The sequence below is a fragment of the Octopus bimaculoides genome, chromosome 2 (assembly GCF_046866305.1).
Source record: "Octopus bimaculoides isolate indiv1 chromosome 2, ASM4686630v1, whole genome shotgun sequence".
Lineage (NCBI taxonomy): Eukaryota > Metazoa > Mollusca > Cephalopoda > Octopoda > Octopodidae > Octopus > Octopus bimaculoides.
This window is the reverse complement of record NC_142929.1, coordinates 136611615-136628106: the sequence shown is the minus strand read 5'-3', so window position 1 is coordinate 136628106 and position 16492 is coordinate 136611615. Positions and strand designations below refer to the sequence as shown.

At 39.1% G+C, this 16492-nt stretch overlaps 1 protein-coding gene across 1 annotated transcript in view; it reads left to right on the top strand.

Moving 5' to 3' along the window:
• LOC106873490 (pyridoxal kinase) overlaps positions 1-16492 on the top strand; it is a 55107-nt gene that overhangs the window by 23763 nt on the left and 14852 nt on the right. The window contains exons 5-9 of the mRNA XM_014920875.3: positions 2001-2035; positions 3925-4010; positions 5363-5514; positions 14115-14233; positions 15669-15732. Coding sequence (XP_014776361.1) covers positions 2001-2035; positions 3925-4010; positions 5363-5514; positions 14115-14233; positions 15669-15732 — 456 coding nt within the window. The remainder of the gene's footprint in view (positions 1-2000; positions 2036-3924; positions 4011-5362; positions 5515-14114; positions 14234-15668; positions 15733-16492) is intronic.

Sequence of the window (16492 nt, the reverse complement as noted above, 5' to 3'; positions counted from 1 at the left end):
GCTGTATTTCTTTTGGCTTTTTACTTTTTGATTTCAAATCCTGGTGAGGGCATCTTTACCTTTCATGCCACCAGAGGGCTGAAAAGAATAAAGTGCCAGTGTTTGGCAAGTAGTAGAAGGGGGTGATGGTATCGACTAGCCCCTTCCCTCAAAACTGCTGTTCTTGTATCTAAATAAGAAACCATTGTTCTTTAAACTGGTGGAGTCACTGATTTGCAGTAGTTGTTCCTGGACTTGACATTCTGATTTCAAATCCTGCTGAGGTCATCTTTGCTTTTCATCCCTCCCGGGGGCCAATAAGAATAAAGCACCAGTGCTTGTCAAGTACTAGATGGCATAATGGTATCAACAGACCCTTTCACTCTAAAATTGTTGGCCTTTTATCTAAATAAACCATTATTATTCAAACTGGAGGAATCGTTAGAGTGCTGGAAATATTGTCTTGCAGTATTTATTCTTGGACTTCACATTCTGAGTTCAAATCCTACCGAGATCAACTTACTTGTTCATCCCCACCCTCTCTGGGGTTGATAGAATGAAGGACCAGTCAAGTACTGATGTCAGTGTAATTGACTAATCCCATTCCCTTAAATTTGCTGACATTGTCCAAAAACTAGAATTACTACTATTAAAGTGGCAAGCTGGTAGAGTTGTTAGCACAGCAGGCAAAATGCTTCACAGCATTTTGTCAGTTTTTACAATCTCAGTTCAAATTCCACCACAGTCGACATTGCCTTTCAGCCCATCAGGGTTGATAAAATAGTGCCAGCTGAGTCCTGAGGTTGATAAAATAAATACCAGTTGAGTACTGGTGTCAATATAATCAACAAAACTTTAGGCCTTCTGTCTTTAGTACAAAGGATTATTATTATTATTATTATTATTATTATTATTATTATTATTATTATTATTATTTTATTGTCTTTGCACAGCTTCTAACACTGCAGATGTACTACAGTGTCAGCTGTTCACTACCAGTAAACTAAGGTAACACCCCTTATTTTTCGAGCACCATCCGGAGTATTCGAATGGTTCCAAACAATGCTGTTTTCTGCAAGTGCTCCACCCTTATTGCAGCCCCTATTTGTTCCATGTACTTCTCGAGATTTTTACTCACTGTTCCCAGGGCTCCAACAATTATTAGTACTACTACCACCTTTTTCATTGACCACAGCCGCTTAACCTCCCAAGCTAACCTGTCATATCTATCGACTTTTCTTTCTTCCTTATCGCATACCTTGTCAGCTGGGTGCACTATATCTATGATTCAGCATTGTTTGCTTTCTTTCTCAATTAACACGGTCTGGTTTCCTATTCTCTATCTGATCATTATTATTATTATTATTATTATTAATATTATTATTATTATTAGTATTCATATAGTGAGCTGGCTGAAACATTAGCATATTGGACAAAATGCTTAGCTACATTCCTTCCAACTCCTTATGTTTTTGAGTTCAAGGTTAAAATACGCACATACACCCGATGGGCTTCTTTCAGTTTCCAAGTCTACCTACAAAGCTTTTGGTCCAACAAGTGCCATAGTAGAAGACACTTTCCCAAGGTGCCACACTGTGGGACTGAATTCAAAATCCTGTGTTTAGGAAGTGAACTTCTAAACCATGTTGCCACAGCTGCACCTACCATGTTGCCACACCTGCATAAACTATGTTGCCACACCTGCACCTACAGCCATATCTGTGTGCATGTGCGTTCATGAATATTTACATCATTCTGTACATCAAAGCATTGAGTCAAATCAATGACGTTTTTGTTGTCATTTCCCTGCCAACAATCTTCATCTGGTTCTGGGCTTTCAAAATCGAGTGGAATGAATAAAGAAAATCCCTTACTTGAACAGGTAAGTTTGTGAGAGAAAGAGCATCCATGCGTCAGTAAAATAATACCTGTCAGTAATATATATTTGTCCATCCCATACTAGAATGGGAAAATGGACAGGTTAAATCAAAATATAATACTCGTTCCTTAATGTCTTGCAGTGTGTGATCCTGTCATGGGTGATAATGGAGAAATGGTAAGTTCTTTCATTGTTTTTTTTTACAATCATTTCATAAAATATATTTATAAACTTTGACTTAGCATTATTTTAGTTAATTTTAGTGAACACGATTAAGGCCATGCTGGAGCACTGCCTATTTCAAACACTTGGTTATTAAACAGTGATTGCCTACATACACTGAAAGGATTCACTGCTGAGTGTTGCAAGGCAAGGATGAAAGTAAGTGTACACAGATCAAGACATTGGTCCACTCAGGAAAGTACACGTGGGTGGAACATCACTGAGGCAAGCAGGGATGTTTAAGTATCTCAGGGCCAAATTAATGAGTGATAGACAGTAGGAGGCTAAATTGGATGCTAGAAATGCAAGTAGCAGCAGAGTAGTGCACCGGCTCTAACATCAAATCCTCAGAAGATGAGAGGTTGGTAAAAATGCCAAACTTGCTTTTTTCAACTCTGTTTTCCTGTCTATCCTCACCTACAGTCCGGAACAGTGGTTCCCAAACTTTTTAGAGACGCGACCCACTATTTATGACACCAGTTTGTGGCGACCCATTTAACTCTACCGTTTATCAGACAGGCTCTATTGATCCATCTACTGTCTAGCTGCTGTCTATTCCAATCATTTCATTGGCTAATTAATAGCCTCCTGGTAATCACTCCTATACTGTTTTGAATAATTTATAAACTTATTAGTGAAATCCATACTGTCTTATTTATTTAAATTTTTTACTATTTATATTAAATGTGAAACAAAACGTTTTGTAACTGTTTCAACATCTCCATACCCTATGGGCAGGTATTAACTCTAATACAAAACCTCAAAGCAGTAACTGTTATTGGCTCGGTCAGTGTTGTACTGCGCCTAGTTAAATAGGTAAAAACAGACTTTTCCTTTTTACGATTAAGTACGAATAAATAACTTGAGAAAATGACCACCTCTGATATGTTAAGTTTGTGAAAAAAGCCTACTGCTTGATAAAACAACCAGTCTGGTATAGAAAACATGAGTCTTGAACTATCTCGATAGACAGCAGTTAATCAAAGCTAATGCGTAATTTTATAACTTTTTGCGACCCACTAGGATTCCGTTCATAGTTTGGGAACCACTGGTCTGGAACATTGGGTTATGACAAAGAGTACAATTTCATACAAGTTATTGAAATAGGATTCCTCTGAAGGATCTCTGGAGTAATATTACTAACAGGATGAATAGCTCAGAGATCAGGGAGTCTCTCTAAATTGAGCTGCTATTTCTCTGCATTGAGAGGTCACAACTCTGCTGCTATTGACTTGTGATTAGAATGTTGCCAGAAAGAATCACAAGACAAATTCTTCAAGCCAAGCCAACCAGCAGGAAACAGTTGGATCATATCCATAGTCTTAGTTGGTTGCACTTGGGAATCCAGCTGAACAGTGTGAAGACTGTTGCTTCTGATAGGACCCTTTGGAAGAGATGCCTGAAGATTTTACCTCCACAACCTTCCCAGGAATTGTGGGTGGGGAAAATGGATGGAATTATTATAAAACAAGCAAAGTAATTCTTATTTACTATACATGACTAAGGTAATATAATATTAATGACATATGGGAAAGAGAATACTCTTTTCTATTCTAGGGACAAGGCTCGAAATTTTTGGGAGGGAGTCAGTTGATTAGATTGACCCCAGTACACAACTGGTACTTAATTTATCGACCCCGAAAAGATGAAAGGCAAAGTTGACCTCGGCGGAAATTGAACTCAGAATGTAAAGACAGATGAAATACCACTAAGCATTTCACCCGGCATGCTAACGTTTCTGCCAGCTCACTGCCTTGGGGAAGAGAATATTAATAATGTATATGTATTTATGTGTACACATCAGCACACATGTATATAATTTTTGGGTTTTTTTTTCCATTTAGTATGTTCCTGAAGAATTGCTCCCTGTCTACCGAGATATACTTGTACCACTTTCTGATATTACAGTCCCTAACCAATTCGAAGCTGAGTAAGGAACTTGTTTATGCATTATGCACGGATTTAATTCTACAACATGTATATTTATTGACTATTTATGTTGTTTATATTTAATTAAAGGCACAGATATGGGTGTGTAGCTAAGGAGTTTGCTTTGGAACCATGTGATTAGGAGTTCAGTCCCACTGAATATATATTGTCTGCTGGCATTCTGTACTATAGCCACAGGTTGACTATTGTCTTGTGAGTGAAACTGGTGCCAATTCTGTCGTGTGTGTGTGTGTGTGTGTGCATGTATTTCATCAGCATCATTTAACATCCATTGTCCATGTTGGCATGGGTTGGACAGTTTGACTGGGCTGGCATGCTGGAAGGCTGTGCCAGGCTCCAGTCCCATTTGGCATGGTTTTCTACAGCTAGATGCCCTTCTTAATGCCAACCACTCCAAGAGTATAATGGGTGCATTTACGTGCCACCTGCACAGGTGCCAATTTGTGTGACACTGGTATCTGCCATGAATGCGATATTGCTCAGCTTGATGGGTCTTCTTCTCAAGCATGACATAACACCAAAGGTCTTGATCATTGCCTCTGTGAGACCCAACACTTGAAAGGTACTCGACCACCTCACCTCCATGTGGCCCAACACTCGAGCAGAACTCAGCCACTTTGCCTCTGTGTGGTCCAATGCTCAAAAGGAACTCAGCCACTTTGCCGCCATGAGGCCCAATGTTCAAAAAATGTTCTTTATGTGCCACCAGGGTCCTCTCAAGCACAGCACATCACCAAAGGTCTCGGTTACCAGTCATTGCCTCTGTGAGTCTCTAAGTTCAAAGATCATGCTTCACCACCTCATCCTATGTCTTCCTGTGTGTGTTTGTATGAGTAAGTTTGTATTCCCCCTCTCATCTTCACATGTTTTCACCAACTGTAAACAACATCTTTGCTATGAATGCAGTCGGTGTTCTTTGTTTGCAACCAACTATAAAAAGCACGTCTGAGCTGTTCGTCATTTGATAGTTGAGAATTATTACCTTGCTTCAAAACAGACGAGAGCTGGCAATGGGAAGGGCTGGTGCAGTTGTTTCCAGTGCATGCAAGCTGGTGCAGCTGCTTACATGTACATACAAGCACTGACGTGCAAGCATGTGCTGTCACTCCCAGGTACATAATACAACCACTCACAGGTGCGTGCAGTTGTCCACATGCAGTTGCTAACACAGTCACCCACATTTTTATGCACATATTGCCACATACGCATTTTCCCATGATATTTTCACAAGCATATTTTTACATACACATTTTGCACATGTATACACAAGCATATCGTATGCTCTGATATTGTTCTCTACCAACATTTTTTTCTTTTACTTTTTCTTTTTAGGTGTCTTACAGGAATAAAGATTAATAACTTAACAGATTCCATTAAAGCTATAGAATGTATTCACAAATTAGGAGTGCAAACTGTCATAATGTCAAGCAGCACGCTGGGTAAAGGAACTAATACCCTTGTATGCATAGCCAGCAGATACACAGGTTGGTCTATAACTTACACCCATTATGTATACTTTGACAGGGTGGCAACAATTTCAAAGTTTCTATGATGATTTTGTAGATGAAGACAGGGGCAGTGGGTGAGTGCAAATAGTAACGATAATTGTTGTAATCCCTGTCACTCTAAGTTCAAATCTTGGTTTTTGCTTTACATCTCAATTGTTGATTTCATAAAATAGCTACCAGTAATATACTGAATTAGTTTAGGGTGATAATCTGGCTTGCCTTTTATCAAAGATGAACTGAATCAGGTGTGATTACAAAAGTATGTCTGAAGTATATAATCCAATAAAATCCATATTTATAGGACCTTGAGCAAGTATCTTCTATTGTAGCCCCGTGTCCAATCAAATCCTTGTAGATTTGGTAGATGGTAGCTGAAAGAAGCTCATCATGTGTGTATGTGTGTGCTGATGTGAGTTCATACTTTCCTTTGTGTGCTTGCTGATTGTAAAATATAGCTTTGTTACTGGTGGTGTTTGCTTGCAGTCCACTACAAAAGTATGTCCAGGGTTCTTGATATGTTGAACAAACTTTGTAAACAAAGGGCTCATTCACACGGTGTCATTTGTTTCCAGTGCTTCATGTAAACATGTCTGAGCTGTTTCTTGTTTGGGCAAACAAATGAAATTTGATAGCAGGATCATCTGACCATAAATTTTCTCCCAACTTACTCCCATCTGATCTATGTGAGTATGGAAAAGTACATGTTAAAATGATGATGAACATCATCATCGTCATCACCATTTAACATCCATTTTCCATGCTGGCAAGGGTTGGATGGTTTGACAGGACAGGAACTGGCATGGCCAGGGGCTGCACCAGGTTCCATAGTCTGTTTTGGTTTGGTTTCTACAGCTGGATACCCTTCCTAAGGCCAACCACTTTACAGAGTGTTCTTGCTGCATTTTTATGTGGTGCCAACACTGGTGCTTTTGTAAGAGGACCAGCAGGGTGCCTTTTTTAATGTAGTGCCAACATGGGTGGCCTTTTTAATGTGGCACCAGTATAGGCTGATGTTAATGAAGTTTTAAGAAAAGTATTATTTTAAAGGCTGTGAGATTAGTAATTAAACAAAGAATGGGGATTGACTGGTCCTCTCCTATGGTAGCCAAATAACTGGTACGCAAAAGTACCAATAAAATGGACACCAACAGGATGAAGGACTGAGAGGGAAATTTACAGGCCACCAGGTGTTGAAACTTTCAAGAGGATTTGGAGGCTGTCAAGAGACACTGAGAAAACATAGAAACACACAAATGGTTGAGGAGATTTGCCTTTCTGATGCTTTCAAACATTCATGGAATTGACTAATTAACTGTTAACATTTAATGCATAGAGCATTAAAATGCTGACTAGGAATAGATGTGTGAGGAGGAAAAAGCAGAAGTAGCATTATTAATCAATGACAAAAAGCTTTTGTGATCTTCAACTAAAACCGTTTTATATAAACCATTCCTATCATCAATGATATTTAAAACCTGTTTTTTTTTAAAATCCTTTTACATAGACTTACAGTCTGTGACATTTGTCAATCTTTTGTCCTGTCATTTTATTTGTTATCCATCAGAAGTTAAGCTTAAATATTTCAGTACTCTACAGATTCATATTTGATCTGACTTAAAAGAAACCCTCTCTCCCTCTTTCTCTCTCTGTATATGTGTTGTGTATATATATGTATATATCATCATCATCATCGTTTAACGTCTGCCTTCCATGCTAGCATGGGTTGAACAATTTGACTGAGGACTGGCGAACCAGATGGCTACACCAGGCTCCAATCTGATTGGTGCAGCCTTCTGGTTTCACCAGTCCTCAGTCAAATTGTCCAACCCATGTTAGCATGGAAGGCGGACGTTAAACGATGATGATCAAGAGGGGTGAAGCTGTTTGATAAAAGGAGGATTGGGGATTTGATGGGAATGCAGGGGTTTGAGGAATGGTTGGTATGGGCATGTGTTGAGGAGGGTGATTGCATTTGTGGTAAATGGAGCGCGAAAGCGAGGTACACCAAGGAAAAGGTGGAGGGGACAGGTGGAGGAAGAGATTGGGAGGGTTGGTTTGAAAGAAGAGGATACCCAAAACCAGGCAAGATGGAGAGATAGTGTGAGGGCAGTTGCTATGACACTGAGGTAGATCCGGCCACCCTCGTTAATGGGGACAAAACCCGGATTTAAAACACTGGATGATTATGATTTTTATATATAAATAAAAAATTATCATTTAGCATCCACTGTCCATGGTGGCATTGGTTAGATGGTTTGCATGGAATTGGTAAACTAGCAAGCTGCATCAGGTGCCAGTATATAATCGATTTACCATCCACTTTTCCATGCTTAATTAGGTCAGATGGAGTTTACTGGAGGCAGATTTTCTATAACTGAGATGCCTTTCTTGTTGCTAACCCTTGTTTCTAAGGAAGGTAATATTTCTCCATGGCCAGACATGTCTCTGCAGAATATTGGAAATGAATGACACTGCTTGTATGACTGACATTCATTTACGACTAACATGTAATATCAAGAGGACACACACACACACACACGTGCATGCACGCAAACATACACATGCAAACACACACACATTCACACAAACACACCCACACATTCACGTAAATACGCACACATTCACACAAACACGCACACACATTCACACAAACACACACACATTCACACAAACACACACACATTCACACAAACACACACACATTCACACAAACACACACACATTCACACAAACACACACACATTCACACAAACACACACACACACATTCACACAAACACACCCACACATTCACGTAAATACGCACACATTCACACAAACACACACACACACAAACACACACACACATTCACACAAACTCACACACATTTGCACAAACACACACACATTCACACAAACACACACACATTCGCACAAACACACACACACATTTGCACAAACACACACACACATTCGCACAAACACACACGCACACACATTCACACTAACACACACATTCACACACACAAACACAAACACATGGCCTTCTTTCAGCTTCTGCATATCATATTCTCTCACCTGGGGCTATAGAAGAAGACACTTGCCTAAGGTCCCTTGCTGTGAGGCTGAATCTAAACTTCTTAAACCTGGAAGCTACACCTGCACCCTTGGAGGTAATCTTTCATAGGTGCAACTCAATGTCTACTGTTCTATGCTTGCATGGGTTAAACAGAATTTGTTGCTGTAGATTTTCTATGTCCAGATGCCCTTCATCATCATCAGCATCATCGTTTAATATCCACTTTCCATACTGGTATGGGTTGGACTGTTTGACTGGGGACTGGCAAACCAAGAGGCTGCACCAGGCTCCAATCTGATCTGGCAAGATTTCTCCAGCAGGATGCCCTTCCTAATGCCAACCACTCTGAGAGTGTAATGAATGCTTTTTACGTGCCACTGGCATCATGGGAGCCAGTGAGGTGGCACTGGCATCAGCCACTTTTGGATGGTGCTTTTTATGTGCTACCAGCACAGGAGCTAGTCGGTGGGGTGCTGGCATCAACTACGTTTGTATGGTGCTTTTTACATGCCACTGACATAGGGAGCCAGTCACGCAGAACTGGCAACAACCCACGAATGAATGGTGCTTATTGCCTGCCAGGACCCCAAGTCTCTTAGAAAGCAGTGCCCCAGCCTTGCAGGATTCCAGTGACTAGAACCAGTAAATTGTCACCATTTTCACGTCTAATTTTTTATTCTTGTTTAGACCAAGAAGATCCGAACATGACTGGCTCCTGTGCTGGTGGCATGTAAAAGGCATCCACTACACTCTCAGAGTGGTTGGCATTAGGAAGGGCATCCAGCTGTAAAAACATAGCCAGATCAGATTGGAGCCTGGTGCAGCTTCCTGGTTTGCCAGTCCTCAGTCAAACCATCCAACCCATGCCAGCATGGAAAAACGGACGTTAAACGATGACGATGATAAGATTTTTTTCTTCACTTCAGTATTCTACACCTGGCTGTCCTTCATGATACTAACCCCCTCTAGTTGTCCCTTACGACATTCAAGAATAAAGCATGCCTATTCTAAAGACTAGGATACACAGTGTTGTAGTTGTAATAATAGTTTCACATATTTTGGTACAGGGCCAACAATTTTACAGGGAGGAGCTTAATTGATTACATCAACCCCAGTACTTAACTGGCATTTTGTTTTATCGACCCTGGAACCCGGAAGGATGAGAGGTAAAGTTGACCTTGGTAGAATTAAAATTCAGAGCATAAAGAACCAGAAATACTACTAAATATTTTGACCTTTGTGCTAAATATTCTGCAGCTCGCTACCTTAACCATAATGATAATAATGATGGTCCCCTGTTGATTTCAATGTATGAGTATTTGAAGGAAAGAATTAAAAAACAAAAAAGCAATTAAAAGTAAAAGAAGCTACATCTATTTGTGATGGATGCATGAATATAATTTGTGTCCCTGTATGGATTTTACTATGAAGTCATAATCAGGATAACGAGGATTTTGATTATGCCTGAGATTGAATAAATGTGTCTATTGATTGCAGGATATAACTCTTTCATTGTTCTGTGTCTCTGATCTTGGCAATAACTTTACCAAGATGTTATATTAAGTTGTAGGAATTTTAATGATTGTTTCAACTTATCCTTATACCCTAGGATAGGTCTTTTTTTTTTTTTTTTTTCATTATTTTACTGTGGAATCCCTCTACCTGTTGGCCATGTAAAAGAATTTTCAGAATGCGATCAACTTGCACCCCGGAACACGTCCTACCCATCCACACTGAATTCTCAACAGCAGCTGTGGCTCCTCCTCCTCCTCCTTCTCTGCCTATCCAATGTGCCTTACCTTTTGTTCATTTCTATTTCCATACATATACACAAGGGTGGGATTTGAGGTCAAGTAACTCATAGACACTTCTTTGTTAACTCTCAGGACTTTATATTTTGTACACGTTAACAAAATCATTAAACAAGCAATTAGGAATGAATGATCCTAATAAAGAAACTCTCATTGTGGTATTATGCACTCTTGACTCAACATTATTTATTTTTATTTGCAGCTTAGAGGAGGAAGGACAATTTTCATTACTTTTACGCCGTGTCTCTTGAGACTGGCAATATTTCACAAGGCTGCAGGCTGGCAGAAACATTAGTGCGCCGGGCAAAATGCTTAGCAGTATTTCACTGAAGGTGGTGAGCTGGCAGAAACATTAGCATGCTGGACGAAATGTTTAGTGGTATTTCATCTGCCTCTACGTTCTGAGTTCAAATTCCACCGAGGTCGACTTTGCCTTTCGTCCTTTTGGGGTCGATTAAATAAGTACCAGTTACGCAGTGGGGCCGATGTAATCGACTTAATCCCTTTGTCTGTCCTTGTTTGTCCCCTCTGTGTCTAGCCCCTTGTGGGCAATAGACAAATAAGAAACGTTAGCACGCCAGGTGAAATGCTTAACGGTATTTTGTCTGTCTTTACTTTCTGAGTTCAAATTCCACCGAGGTTGACTTTGCCTTTCATCCTTTTGGGGTCGATTAAATAAGTACCAGTTACGCAGTGGGGCCGATGTAATTGACTTAATCCCTTTGTCTGTCTTTATTTGTCCCCTCTGAGTCTAGCCTCTTGTGGGCAGTAAAGAAATAAGAAAGGAATTATTAGCACACCAGGTGAAATGCTTAACGGTATTTACTTTCTGAGTTCAAATTCCACCGAGGTCAACTTTGCCTTTCCTCCTTTCGGGGTCGATAAATTAAGTACCAGTTGCATACCAAGGTTGATCTAATCGACTGGCTTCTACCCCAAAAATTTTGGGCCTTGTGCCTAGAGTAGAAAAGAATATTTCACAGTCTCTGAGAATGGTTAGGAAGAACACATGACTCATAGGTTGTAACAATAACCAAGTCATCCTCATTCTTTTGTCCACTTTTCAATGTTTGCATCAGCTGGACAGGTCCTCTCCAACACAGCACTCTGTCATTTGTTAATTTAGATCAGTGGCTCTCAACCCTTTTTTTTTTTTTTTTTTTTTTTCCTGTGGACCCCTTTGGTTCTGGTTTTATTCAGGTGGACCCCTTTTGCCATTCAATGTTTAAAAAAATTTTATTATATTCTTATAATTAAATATTAAAAATTGTATAAAACGATGCTGAAATATTTTGCGTTTTGTAGATAAATTTTAACAAAACCTTTAATAGACCACAGTTAGAAACCATTGGTTTAAATGTTACTTTAATACCCAAACTGGAGGCTATAGCAGAAGACACTTATTCAAAGGGCTATACTGTGCAGTTGAACCCAAAACGGCATGGAAAGCAAATATCTTAACCACACACACACACACACACAAAGTAATAAATAAAAATACATGGAAACTTTTCCCATGGTTGATATTCTTGGGATAAAATATCAAATTTTTCTGGGGTGTTTTTGGACAGGAAAGGCTTGTGTTTTAGTTTTTGTTTTTAATTGTCAAAGCAATTTATTCAGTTTGTCTGTATTTACTGCTATTATCTAGCCCTAGGCAAGCTCCAATCATGCAGACTGAAGCATCCCGTTATTTTTCATGGATTACATTATCAAATGTACCTTCCCCTCTCACCCTTAATTTAAAAAATTTTTTTTTTTTTATTCAAGATAGTAGGATGTGATTTAATGAGGGTTTTAGCTATTGTCTGTAGCAGTTTGAGTAGCCATGTGGCTCATCTTATAGCTATTTCACCAACAACCTTAGAGACAAAATGTCAGAATTGAACCAGACGCTATTTGAAGCCAGAAAAGGGCTGAAGTACATGAACATGTGTGTGTGGTGTGTGCGTATACACACACACACACACACACACACCATAAATAATTTAGTCTGCCATACAAGTGTCTCAGACATAAGCATATTCTCCAACACTTTCGTAAAAGGTCACCACTAGAATTACGTTAGAAGAATAAGCTGAAGTTACAATTACGTTTGCATCATATTTTTTGTCTTTTATTTGTTTTAGTCATCAGACTGCTGCCATGCTGGGGCACTGCCTTGAAAAGTTTTTCACTGAATGAATCAAACCCAGTACTTTCTTTTCTTTTCTCTTTTTTTTTTTCAAGCTTGGCTCTTATTCCGGTTGGTCTCTTTTGCAGAAAGATGTAAACAAACCAAACACCAGTTGTTCAGCGCAGTGAGGACACACACACACACACACACACACACACACACACACACACACACACACACACACACACACACATAATGAGCTTCTTTCAATTTCCATCTACCAAATCTATTCACATGGTTTTTGTTAGTCCGAGACTATACAAAAAGACACTTGCCCAAAGTACCACACAGTGGGACTGAACCCACAACCATTTGATTGAGAAGGAAACTTCTTAGCCACATTTGCGTTTATAGATTTTCAGAGATGTCCCAGCCATGGCTATCCCATCTGTTTCTTTCTTTTTTGTTTATTTTTATAATCATGGTGCATCCAGAACTACAATTCTTAGTGTTGCCTTCCATTTCAAAGATAATAAAAGGAGATTTGGTTATTATTTCTAGCAGATCGAGTAACTTTGTCGAGTCTCCCGCATAGCTTTTTTGTCTCATATTTGTGTGTATCTGTATCCTCATAATCACTTAATATCCAGCTTTCATCTTGGCATGGGTTGGTCAGTTTGACTGGGTCTGATGAGCTGTGTACCAAGGTCTATTATGCCATATTTTTTATGACTGGATGCCCTTCCTGACATTAACTACTTCATCCAGTGTACTTTATCTCTTTGGAAACAAGCCAATGAAATATAAAGTACCAGTAGTATACTGTGGCTCCTGTAAGATTTGTGCTAGTTAAAAATTGTTGTATTGATAATTTGTTGTTGTTCTTCTTGGCAGCAAATTGGCAGAATCATTAACATGCTGGGCAAAATGCTCAGTAACATTTCGTCTGTCTTTACATTCCAAGTTCAAATTCCATGAAGGTTGACTTCACTTTTCATCCTTCCGAGGTTGATAAAATAAGTACCAGTTGAGCACCTCTCCAAAATTGCTGGCCTTGTGCCAAAATTTGAAATCTTTGTTGTTATTGGTGTATAACCAGAAACTAATGAAAATTTCCAGAAGCTACTCTTCAAAGACAGGCTAAGAAACAAAAACTACCTGTAATATACTGTGGCATCATCATCATCATCGTTTAACATCTGCCTTCCATGCTAGCATGAGTTGGACAATTTGACTGAGGACTGGCGAACCAGATGGCTACACCAGGTTCCAATCTGATCAGGCAAAGTTTCTATAGCTGGATGCCCTTCCTAACACCAACCACTCCGAGAGAGTAGTGGGTGGTCTACAATATTTAAAGCCTTATGCTAATGTTAAAAAGTATTTGTTATTAATGTTATAAATGGAAGGGCATCCAGCTGTAGAAACTCTGCCAGGTCAGATTGGAGCCTGGTGCAGCCATCTGGTTCGCCAGTCCTCAGTCAAATCGTCCAACCCTTGCTAGCATGGAAAGCGGACGTTAAACGATGATGATGATGATGATGATGATGAATTATTACCAGAAACTAATTATATTCTTTTCTTTATTCCAGAATCTGGTGTTGAACGTTACAAAATTGAATTTCCACATATTGATGCCATATTTGTTGGAACTGGTGACCTTTTCTCTGCAACCATCTTAATCTGGTTACATAAAGACAAGAATTTAAAAGTAAATAGTGTTACTTCAATCAGTTCGGTTTGCATTATTGTATTTTTTATATTCTTTTACTTGTTTCACTCATTAGACTGGCCATACTGGGGCACTGCCTTGAAGAATTTTACTCGAACAAATCAGCTCCAGTACGTAATCATTTTAAAACTGGTGCTTATTCTATCAGTCTGCTTTGTTGGACTGCTGAGTTACAGGGATGTAAACACACTAAAACAGGTTGTCTCGCAGTGGGACTGAACCCAGAGCCATGTGGTTGGTAAGCAAGCTACTTACCACACAGCCACTCCTGTATATTTTTATTTATCATCATCATTTTTATTCTTGTTATTATTGTGAGGATGGTGAGCTAGCTGAATCATTAATGCATCAAAGAAATGTTTCACAGCATCTCTTCTGATTTTACGTTCTGAGTTCAAATTCTGCCGAGGTTGACTTTGCCTGTGATCTTTTCAAGGTCAATAAGATAAGTACCAGTTGAGCACTGGGGTCATTGTTTTCAACTTCTCCCCTCCCACAAAATTGCCGACCTTGTGCCAAAATTCGAATCCATACGCATCACATGGCCAAGAGAGACGACTGCACTGGTATGGCCATGTGATGGATATGGATGATGACAGTCGTGTGAAGAAGTGCCGGTCTCTAACTGCGGAAGGGACCTCTGGAAGCGATAGACCCAGGAAGACATAGGACTGGTGGTGAAGCATGATCCTCAAATGTTGGGCCTCATGGAAGCAATGACAAGTGACCAAAACCTTTGGTCATATGCCATGCTTGAGAAGACACGTCAAGTCAAGTGAAATCGTAGTCGTGCTTGATGCTGGTGGCACTTAAAACCACTTGTACCAGTTGCATGTAAAAGGCACCCATCACATTCTTGGAGTAGTTGGCATCAGGAAAGGCATCCAGCTGTAGAAACCATACCAGAATCAGACTGGAACTTGATGCAGTTATCTGGCTTGCCTATTCCTGTCAAACCGTCTCACCTATGCCAGCTTGGAAAGCAAACATTAAATGATGATGGTGATGAATATTTACTATGAAAGTAGGGCTGTTTCAACAGAAATATGGCAACAAAGAGGTTAAGAGGTCACTTTCATTGATCAATCCTTTGAATATTTTGGCAAGGACCTCAGCAAAAACAAACTACAACTGTTGATGAGGCTCCAGCTTGGGCATTCAGGAGCTCATAGGGAGAATGAAGTTACTCCTTAGTCACCACTGCTTTCAGGTCATCTCTTACCCAGGGTGGTTACAGGTATCAAGGAAGCCTATAGACATGACGGGATCTTTGCAAAGCATGATACAACAGATAACAAATAAATTAGCTCATTTTTGTTTTTAGGGGATTGTTTTTTGGTTTCTTCTTTTTTCTTGTTTATTTTTACATTTTCATTAGATCCATTCATTCCTTTATTCATTTATTCTGTTTCAGACTGCACTTGAGAAAACAGTGTCAGTGATACAGTTTGTCATTCAGAAAACAATTGCAGCTGCATGTGAGTTTCACTGATTCTAACCTTTCATTAAGCTGTCCTTATCAGGAATTACTAAAAGAACAGGGTTCGCCCCTTAGTGAGACTATGAATACATCATTTTTAATCTTTCCTTAAATCATATATATATTTTTCTTAATTTTTAATTAAATTAGCTGCATCTAAAGCAGTGGTTACTAACCTGTGGTCAGCAGACCCCTGGTGGTCTGCAAAGGTAGTACTGGGAGTCTGTGAACTAAATTCAAAATTTCATATATATATATATATATATATATATATATAATTATGTGTATTTTTTCTATCTTAATGAATAAAAATTCTTCTGATAGAATAAATGGGTTAATAGAAACCAATGTAGCAAAGAACACAAAATAACTGTGGTTTAGTTCCTGTTTTTAAGGCAGGAACTCCTTGAAATTTTGGGTATTTGAGTATATTTAAGAATTTAAGGAATGGAGAAAATGCATGTTATAATTGCATACTTTATTCCTACATATGTTTCAAAGGATTACAACCTGTGTGATCCATAGGGATCTTTGATATTAAAATTGTAACCTTCTCATCAGGGAAAGCATGGGAATCATCTTAAACGTAAGACATTATGACCGATTATGAAAACAATAGATGGATAAGGTTATGACTTGATTCATTTGAAAAAAAACCGTTAGAGAATTGGACGCTGCCGGATAGTGGGTTGGACAATACATACATATAAATGTGTGAGAACGTACATGCATACATAAATACATATACACAAATACAC